An 18,446-nucleotide genomic window follows, 5' to 3' on the forward strand; every position below is an offset into this window, starting at 1 on the left:
ATACATACAAGAACAAATTAAAAATAAGTCATAGATATAAAAGGCCAAAAACTATAAAACTTCTAGAAGAAAATATGAAAGAAAATCTTTGTGACTTATGGTTGAGCAAAGGTTTCCTAAACAAGACACAGAAAGCAATAACCAGCAAAGACAGACTTTAACAAAATCTAAAATTTCTGCTCATTAAAAAGAAAAATAAACAAGTCACAGGTTGTGAGAAAATACTTATAAAATACATAATAATGAAGACCTTGCAACCAGAAAGCTCAAGAAATTGTACTCTATCAGTAATTATCAAGACAACGCAAATTAAAATGTTATAATATACCTTTATATACCCAATGGCATGGATAAAATTAAAAGATTAGCTATACCACATGCTGGAAAAAATGTGGGGCAAGAAGTCTTCCAGGAATTCTACTCCCAAATCTCTCAGAAATGAATACATATACTCACAAAAAAAGACATTTACATGAATATTCATTGCAACTTGTTTTTGATGATGGCCCCAAAACTGGACAAGGGTGAGGTGTCTACCATTAAGAGATTGACCAACATGTGACATATTCATATAATGGAATTCTGCTCAACAGTGAAAAAAGTAGTGATACACACAACAGCATGGATGAAAAAGAATGAAAGAAGTCTTACATGAACAGTGCATAATGTAGAATTCCATCTGTATGGATTTCTAGAACAGGGAGAACTAACATATGATGAAAAAACAATTATTGTCACAGGGTTGGGGGAGCTGCAGATTGTACAGGGCCATGAGGAACTTTTCCTAGGTAACAGTATTATTCTATAACTACGGAGTGGTTTAACAAAACCACTTGATAAAACTCATGCTTATGAGCATGTTTATGAGATGTACATTTCATTGTATACACATTTTGCCGTGGTAAAAAAGAATCAAGAAAATAAGCAAGTATTAAACTCTAGGGAATGATAGGCATGATATGCATGCTGAGATGTTTAACAAAAAATGTGCACTGAATTCTACAAGTTGCTTTGAAATGCATCAAAAAAAAATGAATTGATGGATTGATAGAGCCCTGGAAGGATAGATAGATATGCGATAAGCAAATACGACAAAATGCTAATTGTAGCATCTAGGTGGTGGGCATAGAGACATGTATCTGTCAAGGGTCACTGCCTAGTGTTTCAACTGAAAAATTGAAAAGTTCATAATAAAGGGCTGGGGGGATTGGGAATAAACGCACTATACTTACGGAAAAAAATTATAAGCACATTCCAGTGGCCATTCTTAGCCAAAAGTGTCTGGGGCTACAAAGAGTAAGTTTTTTGTTTGTTTGCTTGTTTTGTTTTCATTTTGTTTTTATTTTTTCAAAAATGAGAATGACTGAACTACATTAATCCTTAAAATCAAGTTCAAGAGTAAGATTCTAGGGATTTGCTTGTTTGGCAATTGCACTTTCCTTCGACCAACATCCTTTGAAATTTATATTAGGTGTTGACACCTACATCCTCTGCAATGGATGGCAATGTTGTCTTCATAGACCAAGAGGCAATGTTTTCTTACAAATCTTCCTTTTATGCCCTATCTCTTCAAAGAACAGAATCAGGATTCTAAACGGGTAAATAAAACCATCCTCTATATACAATATTCAGTATATAATACACAATATTATATACTTTATCAGGACATAGAGCAAAAAATATAGTATTTCAAATTTAGTTTATATGTACATTTTCAAATTTATATATAAACTAAAGTAACCTGTAATTTAGTAATCTGTAATTTACTACAGTAATCCTTCCTGTAGTTTAGGAAGGATTAAAAATATTTTGATTTTTTAAACCTATGTGAATATGTAAAGATCTTAATTTTGTACCACTTTTTATGCTATGGTCTTATAGCATATTCAAATATACGTGCTGTCATAAAGAAACCATTATTTCTACGCTTCCAAGTATACCTATTAACAAATATGTCTGAGAGCAGAAAAATAGGATTTTAATCAAAACCCCTAGTTATACCTTTTTAAGTTTCAAATCATGATTGTATTGCCATGAATATTTTCAAGCTTATTAGCAAAACGATATGTATCTAAATTGCTACACTTTTCTGCCATGCCTCATATTCTTAAACTCAGTAAATATTTAGAGGCAAAACATTGTCCATATTTTTCAATACCTGTTCATAATAGTCAGCAATTTTTAAATTGGTAAACAAAAAGAGTATCCTTTGTACCCAGCAGATAAGTGAATAGTTAGAACAATTTTAATTATGCTTAATTCAGTACTTGCTGTCATATCTTGAAATCATTTTGGAGAAAAATAAAGCATAAATCATACCACTCTCATAATATTAAAAAATTATTTTAGTCTTTGAAAAGAAGATAAAGCATAAATCATAATACTCTTTTAATAATAAAGGAGGAGGGGCAAGCAGAATTAGCTAGTTCAGTTTCTTTAACTGAACAGTTTTTTTTAATAATGAATTTAAAAACCCTAAGGGGAAAAATCCAATTTGCCTAAAATCAGGTTTGAAAAAAAATTGTATTTAAAAACTTTACTAGAAAGTAATATTACACATGTTAAAATCTTGTGAAATTAAAAGGGAGAAAGATTTTGAATGCGGAAGTCATTTTTCTCCTTTGATCATTACCTTTAAGTAAATAGGTGAAAGGAGGATTGACTATAGTTTAGAACGCATTAACTGCTACAGTGATTAACCCAGCCGAGTATGCAGACGTATAATTTTCGGCAATTAGTTTTCACCTTTTTATTTTCACAATGCCTGGAAGAAAATGCATCTCACCTTAATGACCTAAGATTCTCATTTCAAATACTAGTTGATTAACTTTAAGAGTAATCTGTTTAATAGCTTTTCTACCATGAGACATTTTTAAAGTTAAGCATTTTCTGGTTAGCATCCTTACCGATGGGATATAAATGGTCATCTCTTATTATGGAAAAAGGTCTGCCTCCTTTCTAGGGGTGGGGGGCAGGGGGTGTGGTTGGTTAAAATAATTCGAAAATCCGTACCTAGGCATCTGGTTTCAGATCCACTCCAGAGACCTGAAGAAAGGCATTCCCGTACGGCAGAGCCTACCAGCATGAACCCCGAATCACAGGTAAAGATGGCTGTGGAGCCATATGAAGTTTGAGTTCCAATCTTATTTCCATTTGGAGGTGTAGGAAGCTCTCCACAGGAAATAACTTAAAAACAAGAAGAGGAAAAAAAAAAAAAACACTTAAAGACACAGTCACTGTGCACTTGTAACAAAATCATGCTTTCAACATGTTGAATTGTCTATGATCTGACTTATTTATAATCGAAATTGACATTTGTAAAAAAAAAAAAAGTTTGAATGAGTGTGAAAATGCAGAGGGAATGACATAATTTAAAATTGATCCACTTCAAGTCTCATAAAACCTTCTAAGTGACAGTGACTTGTAATGAAGCTATTTTCTTTGCATTTGTGCTTAGCCAATCTGGTCACTCAAGTAGGTTGTCCGGTCTGACTCTCTGATTTACAAAGTGACACTGGGAAATCCTTTTGATTTACCTGGGTCAAAGTTTCCTCTGTACCTAAAACAGTGCTAAGATAGTACAGGAATACCTCACTTCATTGTGCTTTGCAGATGTTGTGCCTTCACAAAAGGAAGGTTTGTGACAACTGTGCGCAGAGCAAGCCTATCAGTGTAATTTTTCCAACAATATTTGCTTACTTTGTATCTCTGTGTCCCAATTTGGTAATTTCCACAATATCTCAAAGTTTTTGTTATTATTGTATTTTTCGTGGTGACCTGGGATCAGTGATGACCACTCATTGAAGGCTCAGATGGCCATTAGCGTTTTGAGCAATAATTTTTAATTAGGGTCTGTACATTGTTTTTGTAAACACAATGCTATTATACATGAATAGACCACAGTATAGTATAAATGTAAGTTTTATAATGCACTAGGAAGCCAAAAAACTCATTTAACTTGCTTTATTGCAGTTTGGCTTTATTGTGGTGGTCTGGAGCTGAACCCACAGTATCTCTGAGGTATGTTTGTAATGACAAGTAATTTTGGTTGAGATCTCTACAGTTTATAAAGAGATTTACATGCAAAATATCACTTGATTTTCACAAAAAAACATTATTGGATATAATTCTATTTCACATTTTGTTTGTAGGTTTTAAAAACCTGAAAAGAGACCAACTCACTAGGTCATTTGGAACGCAGCTCTTAGGACTCCCTTGAATTTAAACACTACAAATGAAATGTCTTTCTTGAATAAGAAACAATAGTGGATAATGTTTATTGAGTGCTTATTTTGTACCAGATACTACTGCTAGTGCTCTAACTTAAGTAATTCTCAAAAGAACCCTATGAGGCAGGTGTGGTCATTATCTGAATTGTATGTACTAAGATATGAGCACATAGTAGTTTAGTAACTTTAACAAGGTTACAAAGCCTGTAAATAGCAAAATCAAAATTAAAACGCAGCGGTCAAACTCCAGAATCCAATACTTAACCACCAGCCCACCTGTCTTATTCTGGCTCCAACTCAGAGTTTCGTCTCTAGGCTTTAGGTGGCCATTAGATGGACAAATAGAAAATTTGCAAACTTTAAATTATTGCTTATAAAAATTTACATATAGTGACTGTTCTGAACTAATCCCTCAACAACCCTTTGAGGTAGGTATAATATTTATTAATATTGATAATACTAATATTTATATTATTTTAAGAGTGAATAAATTGAGATTCAGCAAAATTACTCTTCTTTCAATTTTCTCAGTGAACTGCAATCCTTAGATTCCTTGTCTTTCCCCCACTCTTACTTGCAGGCAGGAACCTCATTTTATGTATCTTTAAACCCTTCTTAAGCATCACAAAAGAACCAGACAAACATTTGTTGAATGCCTGATTTTTTGTAGATACTTTTTGCCTAACTCCTTGAAATATCCCTATCCCATGTGCCCTTTTAATGAAATAATACTGAAAAAACAATGATGCTAGAGGCAAAGAAAGATCCTGGGAGAAAACCTGAAAGAACAGGGCAAAAATTTGCAAATATAGAGGTCATATTTTTAGAATATCAAATATAATTTAGACAACTTTTTTTGAAATTTTACTCCATAAATATGATTTTCTTATAAAAAAGGCAAACCCTTTATATGAATATTAAAAAATAGATTGCAGAGCACTTGGGTGGCTCAGTCGGTTGAGCAGCTGACTTTGGCTCAGTTTATGATCACACAGTTTCTGAGTTTGAGCCCTGCATCGGGCTCACTGCTGTCAGTGCAGAGCCCTCTGTCCCTCTGTCCCCCTGTCTGTCTCTCTGCCCCTTCTCTACTCACACTCTCTCTCTCAAAAACAAATAAAACATTAAAAAAATATATTGAATAATTGAATATTCATAATTAAAATCATAATAGATACTTGTGTACTTATTACATATAGACCTTTGCCTGCTCTGTTAAGCTTCTTAATCATCATAATCATAATCCTATTTAGATATCTGATTTCTTATTAGTTTATTTATAAATTATGAGTGCCTATGTCATAAATGCCTTAGAGTTGTGTTGGACACAGAATACATTTTCAGTGTAGCATACTTCCTGGCACAGAGTAAATACTCAAAAAATGTAGTGAAGAAATTTCAAAGGAATGTCAAGATATTACATTTGAATACCCTATGTTCAGTTAGCTTATCTATATTAGATACTGCCCATTTATATTATGAGATGCATGGAAATATGATAATATGTTCAATTTGAATCAATGTTTATTTATTTATTTGTTTATTAACATTTATTTATTTACTTAGAGAGAGAGATTGCAAGCAGGGGCGGGGGGCAGAGAGAGGGGAAAGAGAGAATCCCAAGTAAGGTATGCACTGTCACTGTGGAGTCCTATGCAGGGCTCAAACTCACCAACTGTGATATGATGACCTGAGCCAAAATCAAGAGTATGACACTTAACTGATGGAGCCATCCAGGCACCTTGATAAATATTTATTGAGGTCATGCTGCGAATCAGGTTCTAGCTGATATTTTCAACATAATATCATTTATAATAACATAATCATTATAATAACTAAAAGATAGGTATTATTGTAATTACCTAGTTTAAGAAATTTAGGATGACAGAGAATAAACATCATATAAAATAGTGATTAAAAGCCAGATGGTATAGAGTGCTTAGACTGAATCTCATTTCTCCACCATTTACAGGCTCTGATTTGTAGTAAAATGATTAAACTCAGGGCTCTGTTTCCTTTTGACAAAATAAGTGTAATAATAACAACTACTTCATAGGATAGGAACTAAGCAATAAATGAATTAATACATGTAAAGGGCTAAAAGCAGTGCCTGGCAAGTTGTCAGTATGCAAGAGGCATTATCAGTTTGTAGTAAATGATAGAATTCAAACACAGGATTTCTGTATCTAAAGCCCATACTTTTTTCATAAGCATTTACTCAAAAAAAAGTTACAAAATTTTAAGATTTAATGGGAATAAATGACCTTTTTAATAATATCAATCCATTATTGTTCAAGTGTGTTTGGAAAAGGAAGTGCTGAAGCAATTCAATCAAGAATAGCTTATGAAATAAATTTAGCAGACTGGCTACTTACTTTGGCAATATGGTCTTTCATTTCTCCAACTCCAGGTACCATTAGGAAGGCATTCTATAGAAGCAGGGCCTAGTCCATGGTAACCAGGGTCACAGCTGAAAACTACCTTAGTTTTGTATTCATAATGGGAGCCATTCACAATTCGCCATCTTCCATGTTCCAAGGTAAAGGAATTGATGCTTGGACACGTAACAACTATACAAAAACCAAGAACATAAATGTTAATAAGTCAGTCATGTCTCTTGTACTTCTTCACTGTAACTTAATCTATTCTGTTGCCTACATCACCACTGCCTTAAGTCATTCACTACTGTGCCATACAAGCCTTTCAGCATTTTTAAGAATTTATTTTCCATGTTAATCTTCTCTACTCCCCCAGATCTATGGTACTGCTTGAAGTTCCTTGAACATGTTCTACTATTTCACACTTCAAAGTCTGTGTACATATTATTCTATTTACACAGAATTCTTATTACTACCTTACCTCCCTCTACTCTCTTCTTTCTTTTCTTTTTTTCTTTTCTTTTTTTTAGATTATCATATCAAAATTTATTCCTTAATATAGAAATACATGAACTATATTTTAATGGTAATTCCAATTATATTAGTTTGTTAAAATTGTCTCTTTTCTTTGAAGCTGATTTAAAAGTATTCTTTTGGAAATCTTTTCTCCCAACTTTTATGAGATATAAACGACAGGATGCAGAAAAAAGGGAACCCCAGTACAAGTTGGTGGAAATGTCAACTGGCACAGCCATTATGGAATATATATATATGCAGAGCCAGTATGGAGGTTCCTCAAGAAGTTAAAAAGAGAACTACCGTGTGATTCATCAATCCCAACTTGGGTATACATCCAAAGGAAATGAAATCAGGATCTCAAAGAGATCTCTGCACTCTCGTGTTCATTGCAGCACTAATCACAATAGACAAGATATGGAAACAACCTATTATTACTAATTTAGAAATTTTGGAAGGATCATATTTTGAGGAAATTCGTTTTATGAGAATGGTGTTTTTGTGCAAGAAGGTGTTACAATTTGGCTTATTCAAAACCTGTTCAACACGAGTAAAACAGAAGCATCGCTAAACACTATGTTAAGACTGTACATAATTGAACAACTTTCATTTTAAATGAAATGCCAACTAAATTAAAAAGTTAGTATTGAGAAGAAATAAGTGAAATATAGAGACAAATAAAAAACCTTGCTTAAAATAACATTTCACAATTCTTGTGCTAACAAATATTTTATCAGAATTATTTTCTGTCACCATTACCTAATATTCACTTACCTATTAAAGTAGTAATGAAAGCAATGGGAATATTCTAAATGCAAGTAACCTGAAGAACACCGACAAAAGTTGAAAGTTATGCATCATTTCAGCAATATCTTTTATCCTTATAAAAATCAGAGCCGAATGTATTGGAATATAATTTAATTAATTATAAAACTTGACATTTTTTTCAAGGACTTGCATATAGAAAATACATGTTCACTAATGGATGGATTTTTATAAAATGAGTGGAACTTTGTTATGTAAAATAAAATTCACTTTAGTTTTTTGACGTACATAGTCAGGAGTTTCCAAAAATGAGTGGAAAGTCCTTATACAGTCTTCCAATTGTACATAGTATAAGACAGCTTAATTAACTTTTATTTCCCTCTTAGACATCACACTTCAGTCCAGGGATTAGTTCGAAAAATGCAAACAATACATAAAATTTTAAAACATACAAGATGTGAATAGAAACACAAATGATACCATTTCTTCAACACACATACCAACACAGCGAGGGGTCTTGTTATGATGGCTCCAAGTTCCATCTGACTGACATATGGCAGTGGTGAGTTCCTTAGATGACAATCTATATCCGTCATTACAAAAATAGGTAACACGCGTTCCTACCAAGTAGTCTGTTGTGAGTATTCCTCCATTTGTTGGAGCTTTAGGAATCCCACAGGAAATTGCTAGAACAAATACATACATACAAAATCACAGAAATAGAAAAATACTTAATTTAGTAGATAAGTCTCTTCAATTGTAAGGCATGTAAAACTATTTGAGATTTTATTAATTCCTCTGAAACAATTTCAGAATATCTCCTAGAAAAGCTTTCCTGAACTGTAACTTTTTGAATAATTTATTTCAAACTCCTGTTGAATGTGTTTCAGATTGGTGAATCCATACATTATTAATGTTTTATTTCTTGGTTTCTTACTTGGTTTCTTGTCAGTGTGTGCATGGTTATCAGCATTCTATAGATTATATAAGAATAAAAATTGGGTAAATATAGAGTGTATCTAGGGCTAGTCCATAATTGGGCCACCACATAGCAAGTTTGGTCAATTACATTTGAGAGATAATTATTAAAGATTACAAAGGTATTGGTAAATAATACTCATCAAGATTTTTGCCAGGAATACAATGCATAGATGCATAGGTTTATTTTACCTGGAAGCTGGATATTGCTTTGTCTTAGGTCCAAACTCTATGTGCTTAGGCACCATCCATAGAATATCATGGGTATGGATATGTTTAACAAATACAGTTCCCGGAAATATTGTCTTAAACCTAGTTTGAATCATCCTGCATTTCACTGAAATGTCTTAGATGTGTTGGTTTTCATCTGCAATAAATCTGATGTAGGTGAAATTAGTTTTACTATAATGTGACAACTGCAGTCAAAATTTTTATTTTAGTTAATTGTATATCATGTATTTTCAAATCTTATAAATGTTCACATCTTATAAATTCAAATGACTATACAGATACACTCTAAGATGAATTGTTTGCCATCTTTGCTCTTCAAGGACATTATTTGTGTCTTCAAAAGTAAACAAACAAACAAAAGACATAAGCTTTCAATGAATATATTTGGCAGCAAGACACTAATTAAAATGAGATTATTTGTAAATTTTGTATCATATTCAGATATGTGTAAATATTTATGCATACGTCTGCAGAAAAATTAGTATATTTGGTTACTGGTACAATCCAGAACCAGCTGGAATATTGTAATATCTGGCATATGTACTGTATTACCTCTATGAAATGGAAAATTTCTGAGTTCTGAAATACTCAATCTTACAGGTTTCCTATAAAATATTCTAGTTATATCTATATTTTTCTCATATTAAAGGAAATAAAAGAACAGAAAGCTAGGAGTTTGATTTAATACTTACAGACCTGTGTTCTAGTTACCTACCTCTCATTTCAACCTAAATTTGTTTCTATTTCTCTTAGAAAAACTACTATTTAGGTGTTTATTTTTAATTAACCCATGCACATTTCACTATAAAGTGAAAAGATCTTAGTGAAATCTATATGAAATTCACAAAATTGAATGGCAGACTTCCTACTGGTAATGGTTTGATCTTTTGTAGTCTGATAACCTGCAAATTATGAACAGAGAAGCAATGATGTTGACTTAATAAATTACATAAGCAATCTCATACAATTATGTTATTATCCGTGCAATCTAATTATAGTCTTCAAAATCATGTTGCAAACATAAATGGTTCCCTGATGTCTGTTCAAGCAATGCTTATATTTCCACTTAGGACTTTTGGGAATTTCAATTTGTCATAAGTGATCTCCCTACTGAACCCCACCAAAGACTGTGTATTTACTGATTTTTAAAAAATAAACTATACATTGTTGGAGTAATGTAGGTTGAACTTAGATCAAAATATAAAGGAAATATAGTTTAAATAGTATAAGTTCCATATATGTGGTTAGTATAAAATGGCTATGTTTTAGAACTAAGAAAACGACAACACACTAAAATGATAGCACAACAACTATGCCTGTGGGTAGATTACAACTTAGCTTCTCAGCAATAAAAAGACAACAAATCAAGTTCACAAGAACCGTCATCACCAAGTGGTTGTCAAAGACACTTCACTCAAAAAAAGTACAAATTGAAAGTGAGGCAGAGAATGCAAACTGTTTCTACATAACACTGTACTATACTCAACTGTATAGTGGGATGAGACTGGTTCAATTCTTGAAGGAGAGGAAATCAATGAAGGGTCACTTGATGTACAGACAAATAAATACAACACCTACCCAAACCCAAATAGAGATAGCAGACTAAATTTTCTATCTTTTACTGTGCTCACATTGTGTAATTGTAGTTCAAGTAAATATATACGAGGACGCATAAGGAGACTGAAGGAAAAAAGAATAAAAATGATCGAAGAATTTAAAACAAATTTGGAACAAAACAAAAATTTGCATAAAAAATAGCTCTTCCCAATGACATTTAACCATTTCTTTTTAATTAGTTCAGTTCAACTACAGATAGGTCACATACAACAAAGGTTCTTATTAAATAATCTTTTAAAATTGTTTTCATGATAATAAAAGATCAATTTTGGAAATCACTCCTTGAATTATAAATATGTTATCATTTTACTATGTCGAATATCTTTTTAATTTACATTTTGATTTAACTATTCTAATTGTGGAACAATTTTAAATCAGGAACAATGGGGAAAAAATTACTCCATATGTAAATGTCATATTGCATACCAAAAAAAAATCAATGAAATTATAATGTTGATTATAGAAAGCAATTTCAAAATTTTAGAAAGTTTAGGACATTTTTTATTTCTTTTTTTAAAAATATTTTTATGTTTATTTATTATTGAGAGACAGAGAGACACAGAGTGTGAGCAGGGGAGGGGTGGAGAGAGGGGGAGACATAGAATCTGAAGTAGGCACTAGGCTCTGAGCTATCAGCACAGAGCCCGACACAGGGCTTGAACTCACAGACTGCGAAATCATGACCTGAGCCAAAGTCGGTCGCTTAACCAACTGAGCCACCCAGGCACCCCTAGGACATTTTTTATTTCAACCAACAGTTAATTATATTTGCTAAAGGTTTCTTAAAGATTATTATATATATCTTATATAGATAAGCAATAATTACACAACTGAAATGTACTAGTTCAATGTCAGAGCATTATAATATTTATTTAAAATATATGTGATTTAGAGGTTATTGTTTATATATTTTTCTAAATTCCCATAATTCTGAAATTATAAGATCAAAAATTCTTTTCCAAACCAGTTTAGGGAAATTAATACTAAGAATTTGTGAATACTGCCACTGTTCATTAGGCAAAGAAAAGCAGACGTTTTGATAGTTTACCAAAATATATCTATTCAGCACGAAGTCAGCTTTCTCAATGTTGGTGGTTACCCACTAAGTTTATAACTCTTCACAGATTTCTAATAAGTGATTAATGTTTCCTCAAGGAAACAACAGTTTTTTTCATTTCTCATTTATTTATGCATGTATATGAGAGTTATCTCTTCGTGAATTAAAATTGTAGTTTAATAGGTAAAAGAACCCATTTTGGATGTCTATCAATACCTATGCTTATTTTAACTTGCTGTTGTTCAATTTTAAATTTTAATTGATATATTTTATATTTTATTTGTTTTATATAAATTCCTTCTGATAAGCAGATTATAGATAGATAAGCCCCATTATTTATTAACTAAAACGTTCTGCATTTTTTAATGTAAGGCGTCTTAGTTGTTTAATATGCCTCTATATGCTGGGTAGAATACATCAAATATAAAATTAAATTTCATATTGAAACATAATGTGATATGTTAAGTATTAAAATTTTTTCTAAGTCCGATGACATTAGAAACTCTTGTATAACTGATATTGCATTTGTCTTTGTGACTGTACCTAGCTAAGAGACAAGATCTAGTCCAAAGATCAAAAATGTGCCATTTGTTGAATAAGAAGCTCGAAATTCTGTTGCTATGTCAGAATAAAATGCTCAGACAGTGCCTCAATTGTTTCTTTATCTTTTTTTTAATGTTTACTTATTTTTGAGAGAGAGAGAGAGAGAGAGAGAGCACAGGTGGGGGGCGGGCAGAGAGAGAGACACACACACACAGAATCTGAAGCAGGCTCCAGGCTCTGAGCTGTTAGCACAGAGCCCAACACGGGGCTCGAACCCATGGACCATGAGATAATGACCTGAGCTGAGGTGGGATGCTTAACCAACTGAGCCACCCAGACACCCCCTCAACTATTAATAAAATGCAAGTGAAAGGGAAAGACACATCTCTGTTAAGTTAGCTAAACAGTGAAAAAAAAAAAAAAATAACGTGGTGGTCAGCTACATTTTCCTATTTTAAATTTGTTGCTCTGAGAGCACATTTTTGCATACTCAGAGTGCATCTTCAGTGACCCTGCCCACTCTTATCCTCTGCTTTCTCTCTGCAGACTTCACATTAATGCAGTCTCCAGCTCTGGGTCAATCATTTTCTGACAACAAAGTCACGAGAATGGTAGACATATCAATAAAGTTGTATAGGTGTATGAGTGGTTACAGGAAAGGCATAAATCACACAACAACAAATGAATTATAAAACAGTGTGTATCATGTTTCTCAAATTTATCATTCTGCATTTTTAAGTCTTACTTTCATGAAGGGCATCTATACTATGCTTCTGAATATTTATGGTTTGGGAAGTTCCAATGACCCAAATGAAAACGTTAAATGAGGTTAATCTTTTAATGCATTTGGGGATAATATACTTCACCTTGACAAGCAGGGACCGGTGCATCCCATGCATGATACCCATAGGAAGACTTTCTGCACACAGCACTACTTTTTCCAACGAGTCGAAATCCTCTGTCACAGGCCCAGCGGACCACACTATTAAGTTGTCCACCCGTCTGACTGATAATGTATCCATGAGGCGGAGATTCTGGTGTGCTACAGTAGAAAGCTTTTCAAAAGACAAAAGAATCACTGTATAATTAATGAATCAGAAATTCTTTGCAATACAGCATGGTAAAAAAATCTAAGTGAATACTAGTACTTAAAATAGGGCAACTGCCACCTGTGTGAATTTTACTTCATATGCACATAATATAATTTTCTATTTTCTTCACAATCTGTTGAAATAACTTTTGGGAGACAAAACTATCTCTGAGCTTTCTTTTAATTTTTATCATCATGGAAGATGCCTTCTGAATTGAAATACACATATTTTCTTAACACCCTAGAGGTTGAAAAGCCCTACAAATATTTCAGTGAATTTTAGAAACCGTACTTCTTGTCATTTGAAAGACCCATATGTAGGGTGCCTGGGTGGCTCAGTTAGTTGAGTGTCTGACTCTTGGTTTTGGCTCAGGTCATGATCTTGTGGTTCTTGGGTTCAAGCCCCACATTGCTCTCTGCACAGCCTGCTGAGGATTCTCTTTCTGCCCCTCTCCTGCTTGCTCTATCAAAATAAATACATACAATTTTAAAAATTTGAAGAAACTAAATGCCACAGTCTTGGTAGTAATATTTTAGGGCATGTTATTTACATGTAACTTTGAAGGTATTTCCAGACACCTATATCATGTTAGGTCAAGCATTTCACTTTGGTTGATTTCTAAATAGACCCCTCACACTCCATAATCGTCTCTCCCAGTTTATTAAAGAGTTTCCATGCTGTCAAAAGTGCTTACATATGGTGATAAAATGTCAATAAAGTAAAACTTTCTTCATCTTTTGAAGTCTGAAGTGTCAAAAGATAATGTCAAATGGCTTTTTCATATATATGGACTTTTAAGGCTATTCAGCCTGGCAGGATCCATTTACCCTTTGAAACTTCAATGTATTCATCTGAGAAAAATAAGACTTTAGGGGTAACTAGTAAGAAAGAGATTGGATCTGGAATACATATGTCATAACCTATTATTTCTAAAGAAAAAATTTACATGTCAAGCTATTCTTGGGGTTAAAGTGGTGCTTTCAATATGTTTATATCAAAATTTTTCAGAAATATCAACATAAATAAGGGTTAGTCTATAATATAGTCAATCTAATGATTATAATTGATTGATTTGAATGTTTTCCCTTTAAGTTATTATGATCATTAAAAATACATTTAGTGTGCTGACTTTTAAATTCCATCTTTGGGCACAAATTTAATAAAAAGACATTTATATTGTTCATATGATAGAAATATAGATTGAAATATGAAAAAAATTTAATGATGACTGTGCATGCTTAAATTTTTTTAAAACACTTCTTTGCATATGTTAATAATATTATTAAAACTTAACATAAATATATTGTATGATAAAACTTCTATACATATTGGTATTATGGTGTCAGTGATAAGTCAATTCTAATATGTAGAAGACAAATGTTAATCAATTAAAATCAAACTATCATCTTATAGTTTTAAAATCAAAGTAAATAGACAAAATAATTTTATTTGTATATGATATAGATGCAAATTTATATAAATAAACAAATTTGAGAGTATATTTTTAGAACTGAAATTCAAAATTTATTGAAGGCTATGCCTAGAATTTTTGTCAGAATTGTTTCTAATTATAAAGTAATTTTCCATTGAATTGATTAGCAATGACCCATGGCTTGGGGAGACAGGATCAGAACACGATACAGAAAGAGATGCCTGATTGGTTTTGAAATATTCAGTTATTGAGCACAAACCCATTCCTCTGACATGATTTAGGATGACGAAAAAAGGAATATGACCTTTGAATAATGAAGAACTATTTACATATACTTATTCAATAAGAAAATATTTGGCTCAGAATCATTAGACCCGATAAACAGGAAGGGGCATAGAAAAATTATTTCATCTTGTTATTAAAAAGGAATTTTATTCCATATCTTTCTAAATATTATTCACTGAAAAGCAGTAATAACAAAACAATTATTTTTTCAAAACTGAAGGTTTTTAAAGGATGTGCTGATCACTTCACTTTCAATATTTAACTTACTTAGCGAGTATCATAAATGGATGGATAATTAAAAACAAAGATTTTTACCATTGTATGTTTATCTTTTGTTTAACCTTATCATATAAAGGAGTCATTCAATAGATCTGATACACACAATTGAGCAACAGTACTGCTATTTTGCAAGAATTCAAGGGAAATAAATCTATTGAAAAAAAAGTATTGAAGATACCAGACTTTAACTTATAACTAACATATATGTCATAAATACCCTAAATGCTTTTAATCTTTTCAAAAATCACAAGACAGATATTGGATTATTATCATGACAATGGGGAAACTGAGACAGAGAGAGGCTACATAAACTGCTCAAGGAACCTCAGTGCAGGACTCTGACTTAGATTCGTATCTAATTGAATAGTATCTGCGTCTGTGCTCTTTAGCCACAACCGTACTGAAGATGTCGGTGGGATCTGTACTGAAGTTGTAAGTATCACATACCTATATATCTTATCCGGAAGCCTTTTTTGTTATTGCCATGATCTGCTGACCATTGAAGAAATACTTCATGACCGTTGCTTGTTACATTAAAAGGAGATGAATAATCTCCACTGAGGGAAATAAGCACTGGACTTTGAATATTTGGTCCTTTGGGAAGAAAATAATACAATTTAGACATACCTGAAAAATTATGTTCCAATTTATCTTTACTATTTTATATGTTTAGAGTACTATTAAGTATGGTGACATTTTGCTCCACAAGCAATTTATATCATCAACAGTACCTTAAAACGTATTATCTTTGTTTTAAACATTTAATTCCACAGCCAAAGAATCTATAATTTGTAAAATAATAAGCTTAAGTACAGTTTTCACATGGTATCTAGATAAACTTGATATTGATACTTCTAAAAATAATGGGGGAGATAAAACAAAATCATATGAGCAATTGTTTATACTGAAGGTCTGCATGTAAAATTAGAGTAGTTGAAATGAATTTATGAATATGCAGTAAATATAAATGATATTACCATCATACACCTGAAGAACATCAAATTCCTTTTCTGTCTGGAAGAATTCTACAAACATGCTGATGTTATATCCTTTTTCTACTGAAATGCTCCAGGCACACATTTGAAGATTTGGGTAACTATCAGGGTATCCCGGGCTCAGTATGACTCCAGTGGAATCCAGCCGTAATTCATTGGCAGGACAGAGCACTATCAAAGAAAGAAATCATTAACTAATGCTAGTGTGTTAGACCTAAGTTTAAACTGCATTTTAAACATTGGGTACTCCACTTTCATGTTTAATCATTAGAAAGGAGACAATACTTTGAATTATGTGTTTGAAGAGATAATTTGTATTAAACTTGCAGTTCAAAACATGGAGGAATGACCAAAAAATTAAAAGATAAAACATTTATCTCCTTTGATTTCTTTATATACTTTCCCTACATTTCCTCATCTTCTTGTGTCCTCTCCCCGCTGCCCCTTTTGTTTATGTCTTTGCTTGTCCTTTTCCTTCCTTCCTTGTTACTCACTTTCATTTCTCCTCAAACTTTAACTCACTCAGGTATGTAGGGCCAGACAAGAAATTGCACTCTTTTGAGAGTATTCATTCCTGGCTAGGCACTTCTGAATTCAGAGATGCGGGTAAGCCATGAGGATTTAACACAATTCTAGGTTACCAGTCATCTTTCAGTTCTTCGTGTTGTCTCCAGACCATAAATGTAAGACAAAGTATAACACTTCTTATTTCATAATGATACCACTGCTAGACAACAAATATATGTATATTCAAAAATACAGAAAATTTGTTATATGTTGACAATAAACATAATTCTGATGTAACAGCCTCCAAAGTATAGTAAACTTTAATTGTTGGCATCAAGCATCATGTTTTGGGCCAAATACAAACATCTACTTAAATTTGCATTTGGAATGAGAGCGTGGGCAAGATGATCAAATTCTTGCCATTCAAGTGATGCTATTTCAGCCTTTTGTTTTTTTTCTTAAGAGTTTGAGTATTGGAGCTGCTCAGTATAGCTTACATTGTACGGAAGTAAACTCATATATACCAAACAGTATTTAGTTCAAATACAGAACTTTCTACTTGTCAGAACAGTGAGAGTGGTTACAGCAAAATGTCCTATGTGAACTATTGCTAAAAAGTTTTTAAATTTTGGAGAGACCAGTTTTGGGGTATTATTACTGGGGACATTCAACTGGTATGATGGGCAGAGTAGACCACTTTTGAGAATTTGGTGAGTTGGAAATGTTTCACAGGACATTTCCTAATCCAATCACTATGAATCAATTTCCATCTTGGGGTTAGATAAGGTGGATCTCAAAATAATTAGAATAGCACCTTAAGCAGTATTCTTGTTTTTCAGTGTTTGCTCAAATGAGCTAGGCTTGGAAACACCAAATATAGTTGCTGGAATATACATGAATAGACGAAGGATATATATTCATCACTTCCTGGGTACAAGGACAATGAAATACTTTGAGCCATAAAGTCTCCATGTAGTATAGGGATAGAAAAGGATATAAAAATAGTAGATTTTGGCAATATATAATGGCTCTTTAATCAAGTTGATAACTTGAAAAGAAATAATTTGAAAATAAAATTAACCATAACTAATATTAAGACACTTGAAAATTGACTAAAGAATATAGCATAGTTAGATATACTAAAAACAAAATACTAAACATAGAATATAGTAAAGCTAAAACATGTAAGAGTTGTTTTCCTTTTTTTTTTTTTTTTGGCTTTTACTTCTGCTTCTTTTACTTCCATCTAAGATGTTTGCTTCTTGGATATGACTTTAAGATTTCTCAAAAATAATTAAGTAAATGGTAGCAGGTCATAAGCACTCTAAAAGAAATCTGACCTTTGCTTTTCATAAAATGAAAAATGTGTAAAATAAACAAAAACATTAACTTGACAATCGTAAATGAAATGAAAAATTTGAGTCAAAGATGAAGAATACATATTAGTGAGTATATAGCTATGGCATATTGAAATGACAGATGTATATAATCATATGGGAAGCTGAAGTAAGTTTAAGGAAGGGTTTATTTAGTGTGTGCTCAGCTA

At 32.3% G+C, this 18,446-nt stretch overlaps 1 protein-coding gene across 3 annotated transcripts in view; it reads right to left on the reverse strand.

The window, feature by feature from the left end:
• Positions 1 to 18,446, reverse strand: part of CSMD3 (CUB and Sushi multiple domains 3) — a 1,242,212-nt gene that overhangs the window by 73,995 nt on the left and 1,149,771 nt on the right. For 2 of the 3 annotated variants that reach the window (XM_042973241.1, XM_042973239.1), the window contains 6 exons: positions 16,376 to 16,564; positions 15,846 to 15,992; positions 13,178 to 13,366; positions 8,386 to 8,571; positions 6,602 to 6,796; positions 3,013 to 3,186 (listed from right to left, as the gene is read on the reverse strand). In XM_042973241.1, coding sequence (XP_042829175.1) covers positions 3,013 to 3,186; positions 6,602 to 6,796; positions 8,386 to 8,571; positions 13,178 to 13,366; positions 15,846 to 15,992; positions 16,376 to 16,564 — 1,080 coding nt within the window. The remainder of the gene's footprint in view (positions 1 to 3,012; positions 3,187 to 6,601; positions 6,797 to 8,385; positions 8,572 to 13,177; positions 13,367 to 15,845; positions 15,993 to 16,375; positions 16,565 to 18,446) is intronic. The other variant, XM_042973240.1, reaches the window with a different exon arrangement.

The sequence above is a fragment of the Panthera tigris genome, chromosome F2, assembly GCF_018350195.1.
Source record: "Panthera tigris isolate Pti1 chromosome F2, P.tigris_Pti1_mat1.1, whole genome shotgun sequence".
NCBI classification, from domain to species: Eukaryota; Metazoa; Chordata; class Mammalia; order Carnivora; family Felidae; genus Panthera; species Panthera tigris.